The sequence below is a fragment of the Myxine glutinosa genome, chromosome 3 (genome assembly GCF_964187855.1).
Source record: "Myxine glutinosa chromosome 3, kmMyxGlut1.1, whole genome shotgun sequence".
NCBI classification, from domain to species: Eukaryota; Metazoa; Chordata; class Myxini; order Myxiniformes; family Myxinidae; genus Myxine; species Myxine glutinosa.
This window is the reverse complement of record NC_136263.1, coordinates 181,844,011-181,855,918: the sequence shown is the minus strand read 5'-3', so window position 1 is coordinate 181,855,918 and position 11,908 is coordinate 181,844,011. Positions and strand designations below refer to the sequence as shown.

Here is an 11,908-nt window from a genome sequence, read left to right as displayed (position 1 = left end):
AACTCATGTTCTTACACTTTTAAATTTTTTCGCTTTTTGGTGTAAATTTGACTGGCAAGAGCCTCGAAAACTCCCCGAGGGGGTAAAAGGGAGAAATTATATGTTGAGCTAGCAATATTACAAGCATCCTTTAACTAAATGCATTACGGTACCGTAAATAACGATGAAATGTTTTCATCTACGATGTTATCTTGTCCTGACAAAAAACAAGGAAGAAAAATAATTGAGATGTATTCCGAAATCGTTTCCTCAAATAGACCTCGAATATTTCGCACATTTAATACAGTATTTTTGTTCTCGTCAGTTTCAAGAAGAAGAAGAAGAAGAGTGCCATCTGTAACTTAAATCCGATTGGAGGCTTTGTTGCGCCTGCGCAATAAGGAGGGGCGATCTCGTCACCGTTGGAGCTGGTTGAGGTTTTTGTTGAGGTTTTATCTCTCTTGTGTTATTTTCCTCCCGTCATCTTATCTGAAGGAGCTGTTGAATAAGGATGTCAGCCACGGGCGTGGATCACAGGACGTCGAGTCAGAAGGTAATTTATTTAACGGTTTCCGTGTTCTGGGGGCGGTTTGAATGTTTTGTTAATAATTTTCATTGTTTTTCCCTTGTTTGGTGATTATTAAAATGGTGCTTTGTGCGTGTTGTTTATCATTTGTCCTGTAATATAGTGCAGCATGTGTGTTGAAATGTATGACGTCGATGGTGACCGATTTCCTCTGACCAGCTTGTTTTTATTGGTTCGAATATGGTGGACGATCCCGAGCGCCAGCAAAACCAGTATTAAAATGGTATTGGGATGAGTATTGGGATGAGTATTGGGATGAGTATTGGGATGCGTATTGGGATGCGTATTGGGATGCGTATTGGGATGACGATTGGGCATAAGTATTGGGCATAAGTATTGGGATTTGGTTGGGGATAAGTATTGGGATGAGTATTGGGGATAAGTATTGGGATGAGTTTTGGGGATAAGTATTGGGATGAGTATTGGGGTTTGGTTGGGAATGGAAATGGGGATTTGGTTGGGAATGGAAATGGGGATTTGGTTGGGGATGGAAATGGGGATTTGGTTGGGGATGGAAATGGGGATTTGGTTGGGAATGGAAATGGGGATTTGCTTGGGAATGGGGATTTGCTTGGGAATGGAAATGGGGATTTGCTTGGGAATGGAAATGGGGATTTGCTTGGGAATGGAAATGGGGATTTGCTTGGGAATGGAAATGGGGATTTGCTTGGGAATGAGGATGGGGATTTGGTTGGGGATGCAGATGGGAATGGGGATTTTGTTGGGGATGCAGATGCAGATGGGAATGGGGATTTGGATGGGGATGGGGATGCAAATGGGAATGGGGATTTGGTTGGGGATGGGGACCTGGTTGGGAATGGGGATTTGGATGAGAATGGGGATTTGGATGGGAATGGGGATTTGGATGGGAATGGGGATTTGGTTGGGAATGTGCATTTAGTTGGGGATGGGGAATGGGGATTTGATTGGGAATGGGGATTTGGTTGGATATGGTTGGGTTTGAGGTTGGGAATCTGAATGGGGATTTGGTTGGGGTTGGTGATGGGAATGGGGATTTGATTGGGAATGGTGGTTTGGTTTGGTTGGGGATTGGGAATGGGGATCTGGTTGGGAATGGGGATTGGGTTGGTGTTGGGGATTGGGATGGAAACTCTTGGAAGGGCAGAGAGGCTCTTTAACAAAATATAATGAGCAAGGATGGAATGTAGCAGTGTGTAGTGTTACGGATTCGTCACTTCTGTTGTGGTGGTTTTCATCCACTTGAAATATTTCTGATTCTCTGTACTATTATTGTTTTCAAAAGGTTTATTGTTTATGAACTGTTTTCAAAAGGTGAAAAAGTTAGTGTTAAAAGAAATCGGAAACCGGATCGGGAACCGGACGACGAAGAGGAAGGAGAAAAGAAGGCGGAGCGAGTGAGTCGGACAAGGAGCCGAGCTATTTGCGGTTTGGAGCGAACGTTGGCGAACAACAGTCACCAGCGAACTTTCGGGTTTCCCAGGAAAGGGATTCCTGCGACAGAGTGGTTATCGCTGTGACAGATTAACCTGCGTGTCAGGTTTTGCGATCGATTCAGGAGAGAATCATCGTCGTGCCGTTGCGCCACGCTACCGGGCCGTCGGCCATTTTGACTCGCGCAGAACTTGCGCTTCGCTCACAGTTTCGTCTCGTTTCGACCAGAGAGACAGAGAGAGACAGAGAGAGACAGAGAGAGACAGAGAGAGACAGAGAGAGACAGAGAGAGACAGAGAGAGACAGAGCGCGCGCACTCGATTGGACATCGATCTCGCGATCGCTGGAGCGAATCAAATTTGGTTTGAAGCCGGGAATAAGAGACATTGGGGATGTTCTTGTTTCACTCACTTGGAGCACAGTGAGTTATATATTACAAAACTGATGGTACCATCATAGGACATATTGATTGTACTTTTGATTACTATTATTGTTGTACTGTTATTATTGTGTGATCGTAATACAATATTTGTTTGTGAGTAACAATTGGGGTGGCTTCCCCATTGATCTTTGACATACAGAATAACACATTTTTCTGCCGTGACTCCTCTCAGGGCTCAGAGGTACACCGTGACCAGGGGGTCGGGGAGGAGCACGTAACAGTAGGATGAATAGGAAGAGTGAAAATGTTGGGACGTTGTGGCTGAATGGGGAGCTTACTTGTCATTGTTTCCACCTTGTTTGGTTTGTAATATATGAATACAATTTTCATCGTTTCTGTAAAATATGACCTTGCGTGCTGTGCATTTTGAGTTTTTTTTTTTTCTTTCTTTTCTTCTTCTCTATGACATAGGACATATTTGAGGGCTTCATCGATATTTTATTCTGGTATCTTTAAAAAAAAAAATGTTCAAGAACTCGGCTTGTCTAAGACCGAGCTGACAATATGCGAGCCTCGGCCCACCGTGCTATCCTGCAGCTTTGTGCTGCATAGGAAAGAAGAATGTGGGTAGGGAAAGGCCTGGGGAATATGACGTGAGATGGGGATGCACCACCTACTTTTGAAGGCTTGGGTGGATACGCTGTACAACAGCTGGAAGGCAGTTATTGTAACTTCCTTCGGCTCTTACCGGTCAACATGCTGATTTTGGAGGAATATTGTGCCCCTTTTTTCATGCTAATGCTTAGACAAACTACAGAACTGACTCTACCTTGTAGAAACGGACATTCACTACAATTCAAACCAATTTGCCCTGTTGTCCGATCGCCCTCCCCTTACCCCTCCTCCCCTGCCCCTTCCCCCTCCCCGTCCCCCATCCCCCTCCCACCTCGGTTGGTTTTTCCACAAGTTCACCCATTTGCCTTAATTCAGGTGGTGAGAGCTTGTCATTGGCCCTGGGGTTTGCATTCTCACTACCCTGCTTCTCTTTATTCTTAAATTGATATATGTGGGAAAAGTACATGCCTGTACCAGGAATCGAACCCTGGTCATCTGGAAAACCATACCAGTGCTCTGCCATCTGAGCTACCTTTGTGACCCTGACCGAGCATGCAATATTCCCACGCATATGATTGCCACTGGTTGGCTTAGCAGTTAGGCCTGGTGTTGGCTTAGCGGTTAGGGTGCAGGCTTGGGATCCGAGGATGCTGAGTCGAATCCCGGTCAATTGCTGAATTAACGCCAGGGAGGTTGACTCAGCCTGTCATCCTTCCGAGGTCGCCAAATTGAGTACCAGCATGCTGGGATGAATGATCCTGGTGTGTACCCAGATTTAGAATAGGTACACCGTATCCCTGCGCATCGAAAGAGGCGACTAAGGGTTGGCGTCAGGAAGGGCATCTGGCCATAAAAACATTGCCTCAAACAGGGAACCATGATTGTCATGGGGCCTGCAAGGCATGCTCTGGCGATTGGTTGGGTTTGGGAATGGGGATTCGCACATTAGGGGCAGTGCTCTACCCCTGCTCTAGCGGGGAAAAATGGCCTTAAAAACTATCATTCATTCATTCATTCATTCATTCATTCATATGATTGCCACTCTCTTTCCGTCAATGCTGCCGGTGCACTCACTGCCAACCATAGGAGCACCAACGGCCTGAACACGAGAGCATCCTCTTCGAATGGGGGGGACAAAACCATGTCCTCTATTATAAACACCACTGGGGGTGCAGTGAAGCAATTACGGTAATGAACAGGATTAAATAATGAAATTTATATATATGTGTGGGAAAATTGTATGCTCAGTCAGGATCGCCCAGATGGCTCAGATGGCAGAGCACTAGTACGGTTTTCCAAAGGACTGGGGTTCGATTCCCAGTCTGGGCGTGTAACTTTCCCATATGTATCAATTTAATTTTTTGCTCCGGTTCATGAACCTCTATTCTCTTTAACTACCTTCCCCCCTCCTCCTCCCAAACCCCAAGTAGCCTTTCACCAAATGTCCTCTTTTTGTCACGTGAACAGTGAGTTTTCAGGATAGTAGGATTCCTTTGATTTAAATGTATATATTTCTATATAATTTTTTTGACTGAGCTTTTTCCTCAAAGTTCATGAGAAAAGCCCATCATGGGTCCTCTAAATGGTGAAGGTTTTCAAATCCTCTCCATGTACGAGTTTCTCTTGGCATGTAGCAAACCTTTCATCATGTCATAGGGTGTGCCTCCCTGCTCTGTTTCGAGCCTCTGTGACCTGCTTGCTTCACCTTTCTTGGCATTGTGTGTTCTCGGCCAGGCTCTTGGCCAAATTGATATATATTTGGGAGGCGGCAGTACAAGACAAACTTCTCGTTTCCTGCTGGTATGTGCTTCTTATCACGTGTTGTCGGTCTTGTGCACACTGTTCCTTGGTTATCTGTATAGCCATACCTGGTTTCCATCTATGGGAACTCTGTTTTGCTTGCTTTCTTGCAAGTGCTTCATATAATACACCGTTGCATTTGTCGCGTGTTTCCCATTAATTCGTGGTTTGCTTTTGTTTTTTGTTTTTCTATTTTTAAAGGGCATGGGTGTGCTGCTGCTGCGATTTCCCCCTGTAGGTGAATGCAGGAATTTGTAATTTGTTCAGGGTGTCGGCTCTAGCTCGCCGACTCATCACGAAGGACACCGTGGTGTCTTTAACGTCCACCAACTGATGTCGGTACATGGGACACCCAGTTTAATGTCAATCCGAGGGACGGAACACACACAAAGTGTGTATTTTGAACACAAATGCATCTATAAAATATGTACACAGTCTGTAAAAAAATTAATGTGGCTGCAGCATGAATTAATAAAATATAACTCTCTGCTTTCTGAACATAAGCTTACATCATTAATACGTCATCTCCATACCACACAACTACACAAGACAAGTCCTGGTGAGCATCTGCAAGTCCTGGTGAGCTCCGATTCCTCTCGGGTCGAAGGCAACGTGTGGCCCTGAATGGATTTCTCTCATCTCCCCTTCCTGTTCTGGCTGGAGCTCCCCAAGGTCGTGTTCTGGGCCCTGTGCTATTTCTGGTCTTCATCAATGATCTCTCCGACTCTCTGGAAAATCCTCTCTATCTATTTGCTGATGACTCCACTCTCTGCCGCTCCATTCCTCATCCCTCACATCGGCAGTCTGCAGCCTCCTCACTCTCTGCAGACCGAGACAAAATCAGACTGGTCAAACAAGTGGAACATGTCTTTCAATCCTGACAAATCTCACACTCTCACTACAGACTTGGCATTTAATATGGTTTTGTTTTTTTTCTTGACTTGGGTTTACTTTCTTAACTCAGTATATCAATCTGATGAGTTTCTTTTACACTTTGGTGATTTATTTGTGAAAAGAACCATGTCACTGATTGTCTGTCGCAGCGAGAAGTCAACAACAGGATTATATCACAGGTGGCGTGGCAAAATGTACGGACAGGTGCATTTGACGATTGGCTTCACAGTCGGGTATACAAGGGTTGTTGCGTTCTGTATTGGTGGAAAACAACTGCTGCACGTCTCCAAAAGTTATTGCCGCTTCCTCTGGAGATGGTCTATCAACTCGACAATGCTGTTTGTCATGGAGTGGTGGCTTTACGAAATTATGGCATGAAACAGCGTGCTATTGCTCGGCAGTATGGCATCACTCAAGGTCAGGTGTCAAAGATCCTGAAACGAAATGCTCAGAGGGGTGTCCCTACTCCAATACCAAGGCCAGGACGTCCCCGCAGAACCACAAGGAGGGATGATCGCCAGCTGCACCGGTTAGTCCGCAATGGCCGTACCAAGTCAGCTAATCGGCTTAGGGCTGAGTGGCAGCAACTGACAAATGTGCCTGTATCCAGAAGGCTAGTCAACCAACGACTGGTTCAAGCAGCCTATCGTGCCAGGCGTCCCCTGAGAAAGCCACGCCTGACCAGACAACACCGCCAGCGCCGATTGCAGTGGGCCAGAGAGCACCGTCAATGGCAGCCAGGACACTGGAATCGCGTGATCTTCAGTGACGAGTCAAGATGGCCACGTCCGAGTGTGCAGACAAGTGCATGAAGCCTTCAACAAAGATTGTATTGTGCCAAGAGTCCAAGCTGGAGGTGGTGGGGTGACCTTTTCATGCAGGGGGCAAAACTGATCTGGTTGTTCTGAATGGAAACCTGAACCAATTTAAGTACAGGGCCATTCTTGAAGAAACATTGCTTCCGTTTGCTCGTGCAGCCTTTCGAGGAAACTTTGTCTTCCAAGATGACAATGCACGGCCTCATCGTGCTTGCATGATCCAACACTTTCTTGCTGACCATGGTGTAGAGCATATGGAGTGGCCTGCCATGTCCCCGGATATGAATCCGATAGAGAACTTGTGGGCAGAATTAACGCGTCCAATCGACCACTTAGACCAGCAGCCGACCTCTGTGCGTGAATTGCAGCAGGCTATTGTCACTGCATGGCAAGCGATTCCTGTCCAAACCTTGGCAAATCTCGTGAACATCATGCGTCAACGTGTACGTGCTCTCCTGAATGCTCGTGGGGGTTACACGAAGTACTGAACTGTAATTTTACTGTCCGTAATCCCAGTCGTAATTTAACTTTTGTTTTTGTTAAAAAAAAAATTTGGCTAATGTGCAAAATAAACAGATACTTCTGGAAAACGTACAGAGGTTTAACACAGTACTGTCCATGAATTGAGTTCGATATCAGTTTACATCACTTTCAAGGATCAATTTATTTGTTTCGAAATGTCAAATGTGGTTTTTGTTTCTTTTAAAGGTCACATTAACAAAATCTAGAATAATTTCAACATAATTCCAATGAACTTTTGGTTCTAAGACATCTTGAAAAGTAAGTTCACCCCCACAAAAAAAATATTCCATAATAAATGCCAAGTCTGTATGTCTCTCCGAAAAGACCGACTGGAAAACCCTCCCATCTACTTTCTCAACAATCCTCTCCAAGAAGTTCTGTCGCTCAAGTATTTGGGTCTCACTATCTGCCATGATCTTTCTTGGGAAAACCTCATTTCCAACCCGGCCTCCAAAGCCAGTCGCTGACTGCACATCCTCCGTCGTGCAAAGTCCTTCCTTGACACACCTGAGCTCCTCACCACATACAAGGCTTTCATCCGAAGCTCAATGGAATACTGTTCTCCCCTCTGGGCCGGTCGGTGCTCCTGCCTCACACCTAGCTCGGCTTCACGCTGTTGAAACCAAAGCTTTCAGAATCATTGGAATGTCCTGTGATGAAGCTAACTCCGAGGGCCTTTCACACTCACTCACTCATGCAGGCAGGTTGGTGGTCTTTCTGTCTTCCACCGACTCCTCTCCAGCCTTGTTCCCCCAGCGCTCTCTGTGCTCTGTCCCCCAAAAATTCCTACAGGTCGCACAAGATCTGCCAGCAACTCTCTTATGGTTAAACTGCCAAAATCTAGGCTCTCTGCTCACCTTCACTCTTTCATTCCCCTTTTTTCCCGCATCTGGAACGAACTCCCCCACTCCCTTCAATCCCACTCCTCCCTCCAGGTCTTTAAAACAGCTGTTCACCACCATCTCTTATCTTCCCCCATCCAAAACCTTGATCTTTTCTACCCCTGCTAATTCACCCCAGATACACTTTTTTGAAATTCCAACCAGTTTCCTGGAAGTCCTTGCAGGGTCCATATGTTTTACACCTCTCCCACCTCCCCCCCCCCCCCCCAAGCCCTCCCTCCCACATTTCTCTCGATGTCCCTGCTCTCAAATGTTGTTTGTGTCCTTCCCCCTCTATCCCCATCTTGTCTACCGCTCCCCTTATTTTGTGTTTTATGTGTCGGTTTGACTTTTTGTGTGATTCATGTTGGCTCCTCCACGAGCCTCGATCTTGTATACATTTAAAAAAAAAAAAATCTGCAATCTCTGATTGCTCTTTTACTACAGGTGCTAAATGCAATTTTTATTTTCATGAAGTATGTTTTAGGATCCGTGCAATTTTACGACCTAACCCATTGGGCAAAGCCATCTAGAACACTGTTTGTCCGTCCGTATGTATATGTCCCCTCAAACGTATACCAATCAGAGCTGAGGATCTGGTCACATGACAGGGTGATGTCATTACGTCTGATGTCGTTGCGTCTGATGTCGTTGCGTCTGATGTCATTGCGTCTGATGTCGTTGCGTCTGATGTCGTTGCGTCTGATGTCGTTGCGTCTGATGTCGTTGCGTCTGATGTCATTGTGGTGGTGCAGCTGCTGACTCCACACTCCGCCATTTTGATTCCTATGCCGTTCAGGCCGAACATATCGTCGACCCTGACATATATCACAATTGCCATGCTCTACCTTTATACTTGTCATTCGGTGTGAAGCACAAACAAACCGATTGTTAAAATGACCATCAAATATCAAAAGCATCGGCGTTATGGCTCTTCCATCAATACGATACATATAGGCCTTGGGCTTTATGCCTCACCTTCGGGCCGCTTCGGACAAATTAAGTCCAGGTTTTTTTTAATGCAGTAGTGTATCATTTCAGTCGTATCGTTTTTGTAATAATAATATAGTAAAATAACCACAATATTTTAATCCCAATGTCGTGAATGGAAAGTTAATAGATTGAAGCGGTGTTTGGTTCATGATTCCATGATAAACGGTGTACGGACTTACAGCGGTGGAAGTAAGGAATTCGCCTCGTTTTTTGATAGCTTGATATTAACCCAACCCTTGGGTATATAGATTCCAGTAGATATTCCCTCAGCTCTGGAAGTAAAACTTACCTCACGGATGTCGGGATTCCTCCAAATTTCTTTGTTTAATTTTATAAACGGCATTAGCGACTTAAAAAAGCTAATCATATTTGTTTGTGGTTTATAATTTTACAATTACAATGCAACTTTACAATTCCGGCTATGCCGCTGTTGGACTTTTGTTCTTGTTTTATATATGTGTATATTTTATATATATATTGCTACGGTTTTGAGATTTGTACAGTGAGCTTAATAAAGGTTAAAGGTTTGCCCCCCCCATAGATAGTCACACGTGCAACATGTAGCCTCGTTTGTATTATAGTTATGTCTTAGTATGTGTGAGAGTAGGCCCCTTCCAGTGTTAATCCTGCGGTGTGTAAAGACAGAATAGGTCCTACTTCGGCAAACCATTCCACCTTTACAGGCGCACTCCATTTTGCTGCCCTTTGCTCGCTCACTAGTTGAGTTAACACGAGGTAGGCCTAAAAGGGTGGGGCCGGCGTTGAGGTCGGGGTGGAGTCGAGGCAGAGCGGCGAGGCGATGACGGTAAGCATGAGCCGCCAATCAGGGCTCCGAGGTGGTTGCGTCAGAGGGCGTGGTGAGAAGAGTCTGGTGAGTTCCAGAAGGCTTGCGGGGTGGGGCTATATAACCCGATGCGAAAAGCCCTCAAGAGGACTCGCGTGCACACGGCAGTGGCAGAGGACTCGCAGAGGGGGACGTGTGGCAAAGAGGACTTGAAGAGGATCTGCGTCACTCACACCGTATGAACTTGACTATCGCTGGAGATACATGGGCGCAGCCAGGGCGTTTATAACCAACTTGCGCGGTTCAGCCAAGCGAGTGAACGAAGCTGCGTAACCGCCTTTTGCCATAAAAGCCGTCCCTGCCGTTCGCCCCGATATATCACCCTTGCTTGAGAGACGCGCGGTGTGGCCTTGTCTTCGCCTACCTCCATCATCGCAGGACGTGCTGTGACCGAGGAGAGCCGGACGGGGCCGTTCCTGGACGACCAAGCCGGCGCGTTTGGCCTGAACATCATCCTGCCCATCTGCAATCCCCGTGTGACGTGAGTGTGTCAGACGGGCCCGTTGTCCTTGGGTATTAAGAATAAGACTGTATAAGGATTTCCCTGTGTCTCTTCGTCCTGAACTGTAAATACGTGCAATAATCATTAAATCCTTGTTCTTCCTTTTCTTCTGAATTCGATCGTTCCCGTGATTTCTCCATTGACTAAGCGTGGCACGAATAAGATCGCTCCAATCAGGTTCCACTATAACGGCGCGGATCACATGTATGCAAACCGCTCGGCGTATCACCATCACACGTGGTTAGTGTGAGGCTTGTTTCCTCGCTTCCAGGGCAGCGCGAGTACTTAGGTACGAGTGAAAATTTGGTCCCGAAACCCTATTTTGCGCTGTCCGGAAGGGACATAATAGGTCTCGGGTCACGCCAGGTCAGTAAAGGCAAGGGGGTTAATCCCCCCTTGATAAGGGGAGAAGGCCGGCGACAGATCCATAACAATATATATATATATGTATATGTAATTATATATATATATATATATATTTTTTTTTCCGGGTTTTTGCAACTTCATTGTGCTGAATAAGAATCTGCCAGGTAACGTCTTGTCGCCTTTGGGTATTATTTTGTTTCGGGCCGCTTTCGTTGAACCTTCCTTGGCACCTTGGCACTATGGTATGTCAAAAAACACCGGCCAAATATGCTTATTCTTATTGGATTGATCTGTCTGAAACGTTCATCAATTTTTATATGTATGCTTATCCACATGTTTTTTTATTTATTTGTTTGTTTTTTTTCAATTAAGAAACGAACAATGAGACTCGCCAATGTGCCTCCGCATAGTCCCACAATGGGTAGATGCCCTCGGTCACTGTCCTCAAAATAAACAAGTTTAATTTAAATCCCTTCAGTTGTTTTCAAGTATCACATTTTCACCAGCCATGACAGGTTTCACATCGATCGGTGAAGCAGTTTCCGAGAAGGGTTTTTTTTTTTTAAATAAACATTTTTGGCTGGTGTACCACTTCACCTATGATGTCATCATGAATTTGTTCCCCATTGGGAGTACTTGATGATGTGCCAAGTTTCAACTTTTCCATTCAGAAGTTTCCGAGAATTTTTTATTGTTTGCTTTTAATCCAACATGGTTGCCATACCATGTGACCTATGACATCACAATTATCATAAAAACATTCTGCATGGGTGTCACTCCTACCCTGAAAGTTTTGTCTCAATCGGACATATGGTTGCTGAGAAAAATGAGGTTTAGCCCGTATGGACGGACCCGAAAACGTAATGCTTCCAGCGACTTTGTCGGCGGAGGCATAAAAACCAAAAAACTAAGACCGAAAGTCTAACTTTGGCGGAGCTGGGCTTGTTTGATACTTTCGTTGAAGAGGGTAGTTTAACCTGGGTGGGGATACTAGTTAGAAAATAATGCAAGAATTTAAAAAAAAAAAAGATTTCAGGCAAGGACAGCCGGTTCGTGAATGACTTGGGTTTAAAAAAAAAAACGGGGAATGGCAAACAATGAACCAAAAAAATTCCACATTCCTGTGCCACCTTCAGTCAAACGTTGGATATTGACAGCACGTTCTCTGTCTTCATTCCAAACAGCATCATTCATCATTACAATCACAAATTGATACTATGGTATTAATACTGTATATCAAAATATAATGTTAAATTAAGATTGTATTGATGTATTATATCAAACAACGGAACCATCTCTTCACTTCTGGATTC

General features: G+C 45.2%; 1 protein-coding gene across 1 annotated transcript in view; it reads left to right on the top strand.

Annotated features, from left to right (window-relative positions):
• Positions 1-302: 302 nt before the first annotated feature.
• LOC137414160 (ADP-ribosylation factor-like protein 6-interacting protein 1) overlaps positions 303-11,908 on the top strand; it is a 56,780-nt gene continuing 45,174 nt past the window's right edge. The window contains exon 1 of the mRNA XM_068099650.2: positions 303-532. Coding sequence (XP_067955751.2) covers positions 491-532 — 42 coding nt within the window. The 5' untranslated portion in view covers positions 303-490. The remainder of the gene's footprint in view (positions 533-11,908) is intronic.